The sequence below is a fragment of the Petaurus breviceps genome, unplaced genomic scaffold (assembly GCF_028583685.1).
Source record: "Petaurus breviceps papuanus isolate PSGF00001 unplaced genomic scaffold, PetGlider_PUasm1.0 185, whole genome shotgun sequence".
In the NCBI taxonomy this organism is placed as follows: Eukaryota; Metazoa; Chordata; class Mammalia; order Diprotodontia; family Petauridae; genus Petaurus; species Petaurus breviceps.
Window position 1 is genome coordinate 42,115,544 of NW_027185797.1, and position 16,931 is coordinate 42,132,474.

At 43.9% G+C, this 16,931-nt stretch overlaps 1 protein-coding gene across 2 annotated transcripts in view; it reads left to right on the forward strand.

Moving 5' to 3' along the window:
• SAE1 (SUMO1 activating enzyme subunit 1) overlaps positions 1–16,931 on the forward strand; it is a 57,656-nt gene that overhangs the window by 8,257 nt on the left and 32,468 nt on the right. For both annotated transcript variants that reach the window (XM_069089109.1, XM_069089110.1), the window contains 4 exons: positions 6,717–6,828; positions 10,177–10,353; positions 12,526–12,668; positions 14,679–14,778. In XM_069089109.1, the coding sequence (XP_068945210.1) occupies positions 6,717–6,828; positions 10,177–10,353; positions 12,526–12,668; positions 14,679–14,778 (532 nt within the window). The remainder of the gene's footprint in view (positions 1–6,716; positions 6,829–10,176; positions 10,354–12,525; positions 12,669–14,678; positions 14,779–16,931) is intronic.

Here is a 16,931-nt window from a genome sequence, read left to right on the forward strand (position 1 = left end):
ATTTGACAGGTAAAATTTTCTGTGCACCTCTAATTTGCTTATGATATCACCTTTTATGTCTAAATGTGCTCATTTGGAGCTTATCTTGGTATACAGTATGAGATGTTGGTCTATACCTAGTTTCTGCCAAACTGCTTTCCAGTTTTCCCAGCAATTTTTTTAGATAGTGAGTTCTTGTCCCCAAAGCTTAAATCTTTGGGTTTATCAAACATTACATTGTCGTGGTCATTTACTGCTGCATATTATGTACCTGATTTATTCCACTGATCCACTGCTCTATTTCTGAACTGTTTATCACATTGTTTTGATGGTTACCACCTTGTAATCCAGGTTAAGATCTGGTATAACAGGGGCGGCCAGGTAGCACAGCAAGTAAGAGCATCGGCTCCAGTGTCAGGACGACCTGGAGATCGAATCCCGGGCTCAGACACTTAACACCCACCCAGAAACACCTGGCCGTGTAACCTTGAGCAAGTTACTTAACCCTGATTGCTTTAAAAAAAAAAAAAAGATCTGGTGCAACTGAGCCCCCTTCCTTTACATCATGGGCATCTGTGGCGCCTCGTGCTCCCTCACTCTATGTATCTGATCAGATGCAAAATCTTGTTGGTTCTGATTCAGTCTCACATCCTGTCCTCTACTCACATGTCTTCCATTCTAGTTCAGGCCCTCCTTGCCTCTGTTTGTGACTATTTATAATCACCTAAACTGCCTTCCTACTTTAAATCTTTCCCCCTCCAATCATCTTCCACATAGTTGCCAGAGTATTTTGTTAAAGCACCTATCTGACCATGTCACTTCCCTGCCCAAAACACTCCAGTAGTTCCCTGTTCTTCGACAGATGCAGACTGTTCTTGGCTCCAGCCTGTCTTTCCAGCCTGTTGCTCTCCTGAACTTGGTGGTATAGCCAAAAGGGTCTTCTTGCTGTTCTTTACACATGAAGAGCATTATTTGGCTAGAACTGGGTGCAGGAGTGGAAATGATGAGGACTTTGTGGGGAAGTAACTGCCGGCTCCTAGAGTTTGGTACAGATCATGAGGAGGGGGAGGAGCCTGACATGCACCCTAGATTTTGGAAAGCAGCTTTGCAGGGCTTCAGAGGAAGGGCAAGTAGAGTCTTGTTTTTTAGATAAAGGTTGGCTTGGAGGGATAGCTTTCCAATGTTATGTGGATTATTGGGAACCTTGGGTGGAAGCAGATGACAGAGTCCATTGAGACTTTGTCTTGTAAGGGGGGGCTCAGAGGGAGACACACACACACACACACACACACACAGTATTTCAGTGACATGATCAGAGAGGTCTTCTGGGGCAGTAAATCTGGAAGTGATGTCCAGCATGCGGTGGATGCTGCCTAGGCTCAAGGCTGGGTGGGCCAGAGGCCAGTGCCCGAGGATCTGCACTCAGGTCTCAGCTCTGCCACCTTGGCAACTTCCTCACCCTCTCTTGCCCTTGATTTCTTTATTTTTTAATTTTCTCAAAATGTTTAACTGATGCTCTTTTCCTTCTCCCTGTTAGTTCCCAATGATCCTTCTCTCCTAAAGGTTAGGGACCCAGTGTGCTTTACTCTGCACCTGTGGTCCGGCCCCCTCCACCCCCACCCCTGTCACAGCTGGTTGCTGCATTGAGCTCACTTCTAAAGACTTTCACTTGGAAATAGTTGTTCACATTTTTTTGACTTCATTGGTTCATACATATCTCCTCAAGTTTCTCTGAATTCTTCATATTCATTATTTTTTGATGATCATGTATGTATTTTTTCTTTTTAAAAAATAGATTGTTTCAATCAGCCAGTATCTGCCTGATCACCCTCTCACTCCCCATTAAGAACACAAGAAAAACAAAACTCATCACAAACATCAATTAAAACATGTGTTTATGTGCCAGGCACCGTGCTGAGCACCAGGGCTACAGAAAGTGGCAGAAAAGAGTCCTTTGCCTCAAGGAGCTTACCATCTGATGGGGGACTCAACATGGAAACAAACATATATACAGCCAACTCTGTACAGGATAAATATATAAGAAATAATTGAGAGAAGACACTGGAATTAAGAGGGGTTGGGGAAGAATTCCTCTAAAAGATGGTATTTTAGTTGGGACTTGAAGAAAGCCATAGAGGTCAGTAGTCAGAGCAGAGAAGGGAGAGACCTCCATTCACTGGGGCAGCCAGAGCAAATGCCTGGAGCTGAGAGATGAAGGGCCTTGTCTGTGCAACAGCCAGGAGGCCAATGTCACTAGATCAAAGAGGACACGATGGGGAATTAAGGTGTGAGAGGGCTGGAAAGGTAGGAGGGAAGGAGCCAGGGGATGAAGGGCTTTGAAGGCCAAATAGAACATTTTGTATTTGCTCCCGAAGGCGATGGGGAGCCCCTGGAGTTTACGGAGTAGGGAGTGACACCCTCAGACCTGGGCTTTGGTGGCTGAATGAGGATGGATTGGAGTGGGGAGAGACTGGAGGGTGACAGAGGCCCCAGCAGCTCCTGTAGTGATCTAGGGGGGAGGGCATGAGTGCCTGCACCAGGGTGGGAGCCGGATCCAGGGGGAGAAGGGGATGTATTGGAGAGATGCTGCCGAGGGGATGGCAGCTGGCCTTGGCAACAGCTTAGATGTTGTGGGTGAGAGAGAATGAGGAGCCCAGGATCACTTCTAGGTGGGAAGCCTGAGGGACTGGGAAGATGGTGCTGCCTTCTACAGTTAAAATGAAGGCTTAGGGGGAAAAAGAAAGAGTTCTGTTTTGGACATGCTGAGTTTGAGATGTTCAGGGGCTGTCCAGTTGAAGATGACTTCTAGGCAGCTGGGAATGCAAGGTAGAAAGTCAGCAGAGAGGGCGGGGCAGGGGAGGTAGATTTGGGAATCCTGCATAGTCAGTCAAAACAAATGTCCACATTGGCAGTGTCTTAAAACATATTTGTTTCATTCACCTCTTTCAGGAGGTGGGTAGCATTGTTTCATTAGTCTCTGGAATCCTGGTTGGTTATTACTCTGATAAGAGTTCAGCACAGTGATATTCCATCTCATCAATATACTCCAGCTTGTTTATCAGTTCTTTGTTTTATAGGCATCTCCTCAGATTCCCATTCTTTGCCACCTCAGAAAGAACTATAGATATTTTTGTACATCCTTAGAATTTGTTTTGCTTAGGACTTAATCCCTTTCTTAATCCATTCTCCCTCTAATTCCCCCTCCCCTCATTTCACTGTTGACTGAAATGTTTTTCTGTGCCAGCTGTGTGTGTGTGTGTGTGTATTCTTTTTACCAATTAAGATGAGAGTGACGTGCAAGTGTCCTATCTCCTCCTTCTTGATTTTATAGATATCTCCTTGTGTACACTGGGATAATTTTCCCTAGCTTTCCTTTCTCTCTTTGTATGCCTCTTTCCCTCTCTTTCCATTCTTAAGCTCTTAAAATCATCAAGATAGGACAGAAGGATTCCTGGGCCGCGTCTAATTGAGCTCCCTCTATGAACCCTAATGAAGAGAGGGGATCAGAGGGCACACATCTATCACTTCCCTATGTTAGAGTATAAGCAGTCTATCCTTGTTTAATCAGTTATTATTGTTCATCAGTGTTGACCTTTTTATCTTTATTTTTATTTCTTTGTTTGAACAGGAGTTCAAAGTTCTCTGTAGCTCTGATCTTTTCATCAGGAATGCTTTCAAGTCCTCTATTTCATTAAAGGTCCATTTTCCCCCTGTAGCATTATACTCAGTTTTGCTAGGTAAGTTAATTCTTGGCTGTAAGTCCACATTCTTTGCCTTCCCAGGATATTATATTCCAAATTTTCTGCTCCTTTATAGTGGTAGTTGCTAAACTGTGTGTGAGCCAGACAAGCTCCATGGTACTTGAATTCATTCTTTCTGACTTCTTGCAGTAGTTTGTCTTTGACTTGGAGGCTCTGGATTTTGGCTCGGATGTTCTTGGGAATTCTCATTCTGAAATTTCTTTTTAAGAGGTGACTAGTGAATTCTTTCTGTTTTCATTTTGCACTTTGATTCTAAGAGATCCAAGTTGTTTTTTGTTTTTGCTTTTTGGAGGGGGGAAGGTAGGCAATTGGGATTAAGTGATTTGCCCAAGATTACACAGCTAGTTTTGTGTTAAGTGTCTGAGGCCAGATTTGAACTCAAGTCCTCCTGACTCCAGGGCTGGTGCTCTATTCACTGCTCCACCTAGTACCCTGAGATGTAAGAATTTTCTTTTAAGGTTTCTTGAAATAATATATTTAGGCTCCTCTTTTTGGTCTTTGCATTCCAAGGATTCTTAAGTTTTTTCTCTTTGCTATGTTTTCTAGGTCACTTGTTTTTGCTATGAGATACCTTACATTTTCTTTTTTTCTTTCACATTTTTTTTTCAGCCTTTTGATTTTGTTTTACTATTTCTTGTTGCCTCATTGAATCATTTACTTCTATTTGGTCCATTCTAATTTTCAGAGAATTTGTTGCTTGGGCAGGCTTTTTACTTTTTGTGCCAAGCTGTTAATTCCCTTTCCAATTCTTTCTCCCATAGTTCTCATTTCTTTTCCAGTTTTTTCCTTGAGAACTCTCATTCTATTAAAAAAAAAAAAAACCTCTACCCTGGAGTCAGGAGGACCTGAGTTCAAATCCATCCTCAGACACTTAACACAAAAAACTAGCTGTGTGACTGTGGGCAAGTCACTTAACCCCAAATGCCCTACCTTCCCCCCTCCAAAAAAAAAATAAACTCTTGCTTCATCTCTTCCAGGTATTTTAGTTGAGTTTGTACCCAAGCTATGGCTATGTTTTCTCTGAGATAGTAGTTGTGGCTACTTGGGGGTAATTTTCTTTTGTGTTTGTGTCTTGAATGTCCCAATCTCAGTAATGGTTTTATTATATTGGGGTTCTTTTTTTCTCTGTTCTTCTAAGGACTTGATGTTAGGGCTGGGCTCTGCCGCACTTCTTGAGGGAGGGTCCCTCCTTGTCCTGTTGCTGCTTTCTTGAGTGGTGTTATTCCGAGGGAATTCTCAGGGACAGCCTGGGCATCTGCAGGGTTTCAGTGTTTCCGCAGTGGTCTGATCTAGGAAAAAGTCTGATTACTGCCCCCCTGGTCTGAGCCCTGCAAGTTCCTGACCTGCGTTTGGGTCTGAGCAAGAGTAGATCTTGCTGGATTTTGCCTGTTATCAGCCAGGTGGAAAACTCTTCTGGCTCATAGTGGCAGAACTGTAGGCTTTCCTTTGACCTGAGATACCTGCCCTGGAGGCTAAATGTTGGAAGGGAGACCCTGCTCTGCTCCTGGGGTTTGAGCCACACCATTGCTGATGCTGGCTTCTGGCTTCTGAATGTCCTCCTTTCTCCATATATTGCCTCCCTCCCAGGAACATCATTGCTGATGGGCAGGTCCCCTTCTTATTCTGCTGTGGATCTACAACCTGGGACTGGAGAGTGGGTAACAAAGCTGCTGGTTGGCACCTGTTCCCGTCACAATGCCAGGTGTGGGTCTAGGGGTGTCAGAGCATGGGTCTAAGTCCTCTAATTGCCCTGATGGACAGCCTTACCTTGGCACTGGAGTGCCATGTGCAGCATGCCTCTGCCCTGACCTCTGTCACTAGTGTCTACAGGTCTCCTAGTCCATCTGCCTGTGTTGAACTGGGTTGAACAGAGGACTTGCTGTGACTTTTTCTGGATTTCTCCATCAGGATTCAGTTTAGTGCATTTTCTAAATCTGTTAAGCAGAGTTTATGGTGAGAAGCTCATTGCATTACTTCCTCTTCCTCTGCTCTCTTGGCTCCACATCTATAGACTTAATATTTATTATTGTTTTTATCAGAGAGCCAGCCTTCACATCTCAATGCCCCATGCAGCTCTCTGAGACTGGAAGTTGCCAAAACCAGCCTTCGTTAGAGGGAGTTTTCTAAACCAGTGAAATCAGAGATCTGGTCCCTGTCCCTATATTTTATCTATTACATATGGGTATGTGTCGTTTTCTCTTATCTAATTTAAGTTCCTTAAGGGTGGAAACTGACTTTTGTCTTTATGTGTGTGTGTGTGTGTGTAAATCAGACATCTTATAGTGCCTTGTAGGCACTTAATAATTGCTTATTGAATAATTGATTATATAAATGTCTCAGTTTGTTCAACCATTCCCCAGCAGGGTGGGCACTCACATTCCTTCCAGAGCTTTGTTATTACAAAAAAATTACAGTAAATATTTTTGTGAATATAGGACTTATCCTTTTGATTTTTACTTCCTTAAACATATATGCCTAATAGCTGGGTCAGAGGGTATGCATAGTTGAGTGACTTTTCTAAGTTAATTCCAAATTGTATTTTTGGATGGCTTGGGCCTTAGTTTCAGCCACTGTTACAGCCTAGGTGATCGGAGGTTCCCTTAAAGGTCCCAGCTTTAAAATTTTGATTGTGTGATTTGCTAAGGATGCTATAGAAGCCGTTCCTGTTCAGACCCAGAGAGGCCATGCTAGATAATGAAAAGGGTACTGGGATTGGAGCCCAAAGAACCTCTTGGGAGGCTTTGGACAAGTCCCTTCAGCTCTCAAAGCCTCCTGTCAGTCATGCAGAACATCAAGAAGTTAGATTCCAGATGGCTTTTGCAAGGTCTTTTTAGGGTGGAATCTCAGCATCTTAATGACTCCTGGAGGACCTTCCAACAGGGGTCCTTTCTGAAAATCCAGCACATCCAGTCATTCCTGAAGTTTGGGATGGCAGCTCCTGGTCCTTCTCTACTTCATGGTGTGTCTCTCTTACAGGTTGCGGGCCTCCCGGGTGCTTCTTGTTGGAATGAAAGGTTTGGGGGCAGAAGTTGCAAAGAATCTCATTTTAGCAGGTGTGAAAGGACTGACCATGATGGATCATCAGAAGGTGAAATTCCATTTTTATTAGTCTGCTTCTCAGTATCATCTGCCTCACTGCAGCCCAAGATTTCATAGTTCAGGTGGAGCAGGATGAGAGAGAGAGAGAGAGAGAGTGTGTGTGTGTGTGTGTGTGTGTGTGTGTGTGTGTGTGTGTGTGTGTGTTGGGACAGAGGGGGAGGGGGAGGTTGTGTGCTGTCATGAGAGTGAAACTGGGCCCTAGCTCTGCTACTTACACACAGTGTAGGTGACCTTGTGCTCTACACCTCTTTGGAGTCTTACTCATCTTTATTTTTATTTTTAAATAATTAATGCTTTATTTTCACATTCTTTTTTTTAATCTCGAGTTCCCTATTCTCTTCCTTCTAGTCCTTTCCCCAGCCATTGCATTGAGAAGGCAAGCAGTATGATATCATTGATACATGTGAAGTCATGCAAAGCATATTTCCATATTAGCCATGGTCTCCCCCACCTGACAAAAAGGCAAGAAAAATAAAGTGGAAAGTCTGCTTTAGTTTGCACTCAGAGACTGTCAGTTCTCTCTTTGGAGGTAGATAGCATTTCCCATCTGGGATTGTCTGGATCATTGTCATGATCAGAATAGCTAAGTCATTTGCACTTGCTCGTCATTACAGTATTGCTGTTATTGTGTACTGTGTTCTCCTGGCATGAGTTCGTGTAAGTCTTCCCAGGTCTTTCTCAAACCATCCTGCTCTTTGTTCTCGTAGCAAGATAATATGTCATCACAATCATATACCACAACTTGTTCAGCCATTCCCCAATTGATGGGCATCCCCTCAATTTCCAATTCTATGCTGCCACAAAAAAAGCTGCTGTAAATATTTTTGTATAAAATAGGACCTCTTCCCTTTTCGTTACTCTTTTTGGGATACAGACGTAGTAGTGGTATTGCTGGGTAAAGGAAATGCACAGTTTTATAGCCCTTTGGAGCCTTTAAAAGTTTGTACTACATTATCTTTAGCCAACATCTTTCTTAAGTCAGATAGTATTCCTTGTCTTGGCCATCTGGGGCACTCACTGAGGGATGCAGACTTTATTCCAGAGGTAAATCTCTCCTTCCAGAAAGAGAGGAAGTGTGGGACAGCTAAGTGGCACAGTGAATAGAGCTCCGGCCCCGGAGTCAGGAGGACCTGAATTCAAATCTGGCCTCAGACACTTAACATTTACTAGCTGTATGATCTTGGGCAAGTCACTTAACACCAATTGCCCTGCCTTCCCCCCTCTAAGAAGACAAAAAGAAGAAGAAGAAGAAGAAAGAAAAAAGGGAGTTTTTATTTGTATTTAGGCAGTTGGAATGGCTGACTTTATTTTGATGCCTGGCCCCTTGCAATTGCTTAATAAATGCTTGTTGACAGACTGACTAAAGCATAGGCAGAGTGCCTCCCAAATTGTTGTTCAGTTATCTCAGTTGTGTCAACTCTTTCTTGGCAGAGATTCTGGAGTGTTTTGCCATTTCCTTCTCCATCTGATTTCCAGATGAGGAGACTGAGGCAGACAGGGTGAAGTGGCTTGCCCAGGGTCACACAAGAGCAAATGTCTGAGGGCAGATTTGAACTGAGGAAGACAGTCTTTCTGCCTCTAGGCCAGGCACTCTCTCCACCGCACCACCTTTTTGCCTATCTCCCAAATAGACATTTTGTTAAAAAACTTTGCAAAAAGGTAATCTCTGTTTACAGAAGGATGATTTAAAGACATGCTTTTCTTTACAAGTAGATGTAGAACAGGAACTGTCCACTTTTTAAAAACTCTACATATTTATCTTCAGGATTTCCACCCTCCACTCTTAAAATCTTCCTGACAGACTGTATCACAGTCACAAAAATTTGCCTTTTTTTTTTTTGAGGCTCTGGGGTTAAGTGATTTGCCCAGCTAGTAAGGGTCAGGTGTTGGTGGTGGGATTTGAATTCAGGTCCTCCTGACTCCAGGGCTGGTGTTCTGTCCTCTGCACCACCTAGCTGCCCCCCATAAATAATTGACGACTCAGGAACATTGATCCTGAGAATTCGGTTTCCAACTTTGCAGACAGCCTTATATCTCACAGAAAGCCTGATTCCTGTATCCATACGTTAGGGCTGACTGCACTATGGGAGCTGCTCTACATAGCTCTTAGAACACTCTTGGAGGGAGGGTATGCCCATTGCCAACAGAATGAGCTCAGGCCACGCCTTGGCTTGCCAGGGCTTATGGACCTTGAAGGAGTTATTTGTATGGTACAGAGGCTGAGGTAAGGGTGTTAAGACTGTTGATCAGTCCTACAAAATATTTCACTTTTTGTTATTTTTAAATATCAGGCACTTGGGAGAGTTTGATAGCAGTTATGGTTTGCTGTCTTCTATTTTAGGTCTTAATCAGTGTCTGATTATGGGGGTTTAGTGTTATGAATATTTCTCTTGTGTGGCGGAAAAATCTATGAAGGTCTATTTAGAGCTGTGAGGAACCTCAGAGCACATTTCATTTTGTAGTTGAAGAAACTGAGGCCTGCCCTGCCCAGGACAACAAGGCTCAGTGTTTGGGATTGGAGCCTGGGGCCCTCATCCCTGAGCCAGTGTTCAGGCTGCTTTCTGGCCCCCTTGGATTTTCCTGAGGCCTTCTTTCTCTCCTTCTGGCACCAGCTCAAAGGAGGAGAACCCGAATTCAAATGCTGCCTCACATATACACCAGCTGGGTGACCCTGGGCCAGTCACTTCACCCTGTCTGCCTTAATGCACTGGGGGAAGAGAAGGCCCATCACATGGACACTACTAAACAACCACATGCCAGCTCTAGTCCTTCTTCACTGGCCCTGTGAAATCTTCTCTCATTAGCCCATGCCTTTATAGGGGTCAGCAGTACCTAAAGTCAGTAGCCTACATTGTGGTGTTTTATTTTTCATAGGCCATATGGGTCCCAGCTTCCCTGGCCCACTTAATCAGTGCTCACTGACTCATATGCAGGCCTTCTTTCATTGTTTCTTAGGATGTTAGCTTTCTGTAGCTAGAACGTGAGCTAAAGAGCAGAGGCTTTGTTCAATTGCACACATTCGGCCTTTGCTCCTAAGCCTGTTGATGAACTGTCTTGTTTGGGAAATTTTGATACAGTGATGACTTTTTTCTTAACACAAGGGGGAGCTATTGACCTCTGAATTGGAAGAATGAGAGCAAGTGATATTTTTCTCTCCTGGGAGGTTGAGGAAAGGAAGCAGGGGATGATGCCATTGGCTGCTTGTTTCTCAAATGTAGGTTTTATAGGTATGTTGGGGTGGGGGGGTAAGAAGTATCCTTGAAAATCCCAAAGTCCAACACGGTGTTAGAGATGTCTTTTGTGTAAAAGTTTTAAGAATTTTAAATTTTATTCCCAGGTATCTCCAGAAGATACTAGTGCTCAGTTCTTAATTCCTACTACTGGATCCTCTGGCCGGAACCGGGCAGAAGCCTCTTTGGAACGAGCACAGAATCTTAATCCCATGGTAGACGTGAAGGTGGACACAGAGAATATAGAAAATAAGCCTGAGACTTTCTTCACACAATTTGATGCTGTAAGTTTTACAGGATGTGAAATTTTGAGCTTGATTTTTCGCAATATGGAAATCTCTCAGCATCTCCTTTCAAACAGGGCACTCTATTCACTTAGGCCATTCTACCCTTTCTTGCTTCTCTTTTGTGGCACCAAAGATTGTGACATTTTATACTTGCAGGAAGAATCTCTGTAATTGATTTCTTTCCTCCTTAGTAATTACTTGAAGCAGACATTTGGTTCATTTGTGGCATTCCTTGAATTGTTAACATTAGAGGATCTGGTTACTAGAGCCAAAGTGTCAAACCGCTAATTGTGATATTTAGATGTACAGTAAATAGGAGCTGCTGCCTTATTGCCTCTTAGTCTGACCCTTTTCCTAATAGAGCATCTGTTTGTGTTAATGGGCCCTCTTGATGATACAGTGGGGCAGGCTTCTACTTAATCCCCTTTACACATCTGCTCACTAATACATTTGGTTTCAGCTTTATTGTTATCTGGAGATGGGAGTATTTTTTGACTAATGCACTGACATATTTTTCTATTCTGAAAAGATTGTTTCCATTTTTAAGGCTTACAAGCTAGGGCTGTGGTGGAGAGAATGTGGACTCCAAAACCCAAAATACACTTTTGTCATTTTTTTCCTTCACATTCCCTTAAAGCAGACATTCTTTTTTTTTTTTTTTTTTTCGCTTTTTTGAGGGCAATTGGGGTTAAGTGACTTGCCCAAGGTCACATGGCTAGTTTTTGTGTTAAGTGTCTGAGGCCAGGTTTGAACTCAGGTCCTCCTGACTCCAGAGCTGGTGCTCTATTCACTTGCCACCTAGCTGCCCCATGAAGTAGACATTCTTTACCTAGGGGTCTGTGAACTTGTTTTTCAAAAATATTTTGGGAACTGTATTTCATTGTACTTGGCTTCCATTGTAATTCTAGGTGTTTCATTTTGTGCATTTAAAGCATAATTCTGAGAAGTTTGTAGGCTTCTCCAGATTGCCATAGGGGTCTAGAATACAGAAAAAAAAAATCGGGTTTTTTTTTGTTTGTTCTTTGGAGGGGAGAGGATCCAACAATTGGGGTAAGTGACTTGCCCAAGGTCACATGGTTAGTAGGCTAGTAAGTGTCAAGTATCTGAGGTCAGATTTGAACTCAGGTCCTCCTGATTTCAGGCCCAGTGCTCTTTTCACTGTACCACCTAGCTGCCCCCCAGAAAAAAAGTTTTAAAAATCCTGCCCAGAGAGGAAATAATTGGCCTTTAGAAGCTGGATTTCTCATCCTTAATCTGTTTCATCCTATTTGTTGCCTTAAGTATTAAAATGTATCATGGCCAGCTCCTTGATTAAGTGGAATACAGACCATCAGTCCCAGAAATACAGTGATCATCATTTTTGATTGAATCACTGAGTTTGAATGGAAGGTCACTTGGTTTGTAACCTTTCCTGTGGCCATTAATTTGGCCATTAATGCACGTAAAGTTTCACACCAGATTTTGTGGTGGCAATCCCAGCAGGGCTTTGTTTTATTTCTATATGCCTAACATCAACCCAAAAGAGGGAGAAAATGTTCTAAATGTAAATTGATGATCTTTGTGGTCACTTTTGAAAAGTGGTTTTGGTCCTGACTATAGATTAGCAACTATTCAAAATTGAAGGATTTGAAAATTGGGAGAAATTTGTTCCTCATGTGCCTTGTTTTGGGTCCTTCAGGATTCTCATGGCTCTTCTCTGTCTACACTTGGCATGTTGGCTGCTTAGCAGTCACATAAGACTATTGGCATGGATGGAAGGCACTTTGGAGGAGAATTCTTACCTTCTTTCCTTGTCTCTCCTCCCACTCCCCTTTTTATTTGCTCATCCAACTGTTGGGTTTCTTCATTTGTTGAAAATGCCTGTACCCAAAGTGAAGATGGTATAAAGGAAGACTCACTAATATATTTATAGACTAAGGACTAGAACCCATCTTGTTGTGGGATCTTAAATTGGTCAGCTTTTTGTACTCTTATTTTAACTTATATTTCTATGCACTGAAACCTGCCATGTCTCTTGCCTTCTAATAGTGATATTCAAAGAACCTGTCTTACCAGTTTGAAGCTGGTCTCAAACATGTCCACAGAGCCTGTTCTTTAGGATGGTCAGATGTCAGTAAGGTGAATCATTGATTTCAAAAACTCATGCCCAGCTTCTTTCTTTTTCTCTAGGTATGTCTGACTTGCTGTTCCAGGGATGTCTTAGTTAAAATTGACCAGATCTGTTATAAAAATAGCATCAAGTTCTTTACCGGAGATGTTTTTGGCTACCACGGATACATGTTTGCTAATCTGGGAGAGCATGAGTTTGTTGAGTAAGTGCTGGGATGAAGGGGAGTTTATAGCATCCTAAAAATTAAATTAAATGAAATTGGATTGGATAGGAGGGAGCTGACAGCCTAAAATGCCTCTGTTCTTGGGATTGAGATAATTCAGTAACATATTTCAACACATCCGTTACCTTGTTCACACCCTACCCCAAAGCTCTGTGCTGGAGGCCTTGCTCTGACTGTCTTCCTGAAAATTACAAAGGCCTGTGACTGTGACTGGAGCAGCTGAGGAAAAAGGGGCTCTCCATGTTCTAGACTGGGAAATTTGCCAATACAGACCAAGGGCACAAGCAGAGGAGTTTTATTTTAGAGCTAACACACCTGCAATATAAGAGCCTGAAAAACAATGCTTGTATGGCCTTTCAAGGAATGGAGACTGTGGACTTCACACCTCAGTCCAAAATGATCCAGGCATACCTTTTCTTTCGGCTACTACTTCCTTGGTTTCAGTTAATTATGTTCTCCATGGCCTACGTTGTTCAGGTCAGTTCACATCTTTTAGAGGGCAAGAATGTCTAACTCTTCCCACCAAAGTGCCTGGCAAAGGGGTGTGTGTGTGTGCTCACGTGTGCATGCCTGTGCCTGTCTCAGTGTGTGCGTACATGTGTACCACAGAGTGAGCTTGAGGCTAGTATTTGACTTGGCTTCATTGTGGACGTAAGAACGTTGCATTATTATATTCCTAGTGAGAAAGACCTGTGTGTGGAAATGGCCCAGATAGAAGAGCCCAGGCCGCATATAGCCAGAAGAGATGAGCTGGCCAGTCATCACCAGCAGTGACTGCCCCCATTCTGGAGTGCTGGTGAGATTTGCTAGCACTCCGGGGCCTAGCTCATATTAGAGCCCTCAAGGTCAGTGATCCCATTTTACAGAAGGACCTGGAGGTTCAGGGCATCACCCATAGAGGAGGTGTCTGAGGGAGGAGTCCGTCCCAGGCCTTTCTGACTTGAGGTTCAGTGCCCCCTCCACAACGCTAGGCAGCTTCACAGAATGGAGTCCTAGTGATCGGGTTAATAAGAACATGCCTCAGGTGTGCCTTAGTGTCCACAAAAGAGGACAGCTAGAGGAAGGTCTCCAGCACGGGGAGGAGGTAGGGGGACTTCCTCTAAGGAGAATTCATAGAATTACTTGCAAAAGAATGATACAAGAGCATAAGGGTGAGTTGTGAACTGTACGGTGGAGAGAACGGATGAGATCACAGATATGTGGAAATATGTCACTGACCCTCTGGGCCCCAGGCTCCTCAGCTGTAAAATGAGGATGCTGGCCTAGGTGTAGATGGCCACTAAGGCTCCTTCCATTTAGAAATCTGTGGGATCCTGGCAGCCTCATTTTCTGATGAAAGGTAAAAAGTCATCATTGGATGTTATTAGAGGAGCTATGAGAGTGAGCTATGCAGTGGTCTAGTCCATGTTCTTCTCTCTGGGCCTTAGATTTCCCCATCCATGAAGTGGGGGCCATGTACAAGTTTTGCTAATGGTCCTTTTAGCCCATATAAGTGGATTAAGGGGCCATATTGAAAATGAATCTGTTTGTTTGACTCCCATGAGTTCTTGGAATCTAGTCATAGACTGTGACCTTGAGCGACTTGAAAGGAACCCTGAAAAATTGCCCATAAAATCTTTACACTATAGAGGGCTGCATGTAGTGGTGTTAACTGCATTCCCTTGGGTGCCTTAACTGGAGGCTCCGAGAGGATTTAGCTCCCCTAAGAGAAATGTCTGGGAACTGGACAAGTTCTCCTGCCTCTGAAGGTAATCAGACTGAAGATAACATCCAGTTCCCTCTCACTTGTGGGTATTCATGGTCTCCACTGGGCTTGATGTCAGGAAAAGCTGCCAAACCATTGGACCCATCCAGGAATAGAATGGATACCATTCCAACAGAGGCTCAGAGGCCCTGGGGTTGAGGAACCAGGTTTGGGGGGGTAGTTAAAGTAGAGACCCCAGAAAGCCCTTCTACATCTGAGATTCTATGGCTCATGTCACTCTTTAGGGAGAAAACCAAAGTCCCCAAAATCAGCCCAGGAATGGAAGATGGACCTGACACTAAGAAGGCAAAGTTGGAGGCTACAGAAACGATGATGGTCAAAAAGGTAGATGTCCTGATGTTCCTCCACCCTTTGTGCCCCTTATCCTGCTAGGACAGAGGGAGGGAATTGGGGCTGGGCTACCACATCTGAAAGCAGCCTTCTCTTTGAGTGAAGGTGCCCACTGGCTGCCTTCACTTGGAGTACCTAGTGTTTTCATGCTGAACCTCAGGGGCAGGGACCAACATAAGCTCTGGGGTTTTCTCTTGGTGGTATTCTTCCTCTTCCACCTGTAATAACCTTTGAACAAAAGCTTTTAGTGTTGAAAAACAGGTCATAGAATAGACTGTTACATGGAACTATCTATAGTCTTACTGACTTGATGAGGCCTGCTTTTAAAAGGGTGGGCAGCAGCAGTGTGTAATGGATTTGGAGACAGAAACTCTGGCTTCTTTGTCTCCATTTCATTTCAAGAAACTTCAAGTGCCTACTGTGTGCAAAGACATTGTTATTGGCCCTGAAGATACAATATTAAGAAACAGGCTGTACTCTCAATTGGCAGTGTGTTGGAGTGGGGTGGGCTAGAATGAGAGGCAGATGAGAAGAAGACAAAGGAGAGGGCCAGACCAAGTTCTCTAAGTGCTGTGACGAAGGGAGAGGTCCCTCACCCTGGGAAGGTGGCAGGTGGGCGGGGTTTCTGGGACTGATGACTGGCATTTGGGTTAGCCTTGGATAGAGAGAGGTAGCTAGTCCAGCAAAATCTTGGGAGAAAGGGAGTCTGTGGAGCAGGGGCACGGAATCCCTTTTAGGCTTCCCCAGACTTGCAGAGGGGTCCGTGACACCCAGCAGATGAAGAAGACCTGATCTGGAGCTGCTGGTGGCTCTGGGTAAGGCTCCTCCTCAGTGAGCTGGGCTTTCCTTATCTGTAGTCAGGAATCAGGATGGTAATATTTGAACTATACTTATCATGTGAGGTAGATGTGAGAAAAGCACTTTGAACCATCAAGGTATGAGCTGCTTTTATTAAGATCGTTTTATGAATTCGATGCCTTAGAAACCCAGAGTCCAGATTCTTGAGAACAGGGGAGGGGGACAGCACATCAGGATGATTTCTTTGTTTCATCAGCTGTGTTGGAAATTGTTTTATTGTCTGAAGAGATGGAAAGAGGGAGAAGGGCTGGTAAGATGAGGAGGGCAAATAGATGGGGACCGAGAAAAGTTAGTGGAGGCAGAGGGCAGAGCATCCATGCGGTATGGCTACTCTTTAGTGTCAGATGTTTTGTGGAAAAATAACAGGCAATGTAGACATTCTAGACTGGTTTGTTGTTGTTTTAATCCCTTTAAATAGTGATTCCACTGCAGAAACCACAATCATGGAACAAACTCTTAACAGCATTGTTGTATTTTATATTTTGAATATCTTAAAACTGTGGTAAGAAATATGCCTTAAGGAAATTGTAAAGTCCATATCTAAATATCTGTTCACAGTAACTTAATTATCCTCAGAGTGAACACTGGTGTTTGGCCAAAGCTTAGCTTCCCGCCCCCCCCCCCCCCCCTTTTCTCCCTGCTCAGTCAAGCTTCTTTAGAACGGTGGGGAGAGGGTTTGGGGGAGATGAATTGTTAACAAATGCAGGAGTATAAAAGCTGCATTGTGGGTGCTGTCACTTTATAAATCACACCCTCTTAGCAGGGTGACACTTGGCCTTGGTGAGGAGGGGTTTATGTCTTTAAGGCCTTCTGGAACTGGAGTCGGGCTTTCACATTTAAATAAAGTTAGTGCCCAGCTTTGTTAGCCATTCACAGCTGGAAGTTTGACACTGCTCTAAGTCCTGCCTGTGCCCTGCCGAGCTGCTCTGGAAATCCCCTTGTGGGAGCTACTTCATCTAACTATGAGGGGAATGTCGTCTGCCCCGTCATGCACTCTGGGGCCTTTGTGTCCCACTCATCCAACTTGTCAGTTAACAAGCCCTTCTTCCTACCAAGGGCCCAATTTTTAGGTATCAAAATATTCTCCAGCTGACATTGTTAGTCAGCTGTTTCCCTTGGACATTTTGAACCAGCACTCCAACCCTTATCTATTAAGGTTTTGATGCATACAGTGCATTCCTATTGATCATCTCCAGAATTCCAAACTTTGACTTTATGGAGCCCTGCCAGCTAGCCCTTTATAGGCCTGGGAGTCTGCACCCCTCCATTCTAGTGGTGATTTTGCCATT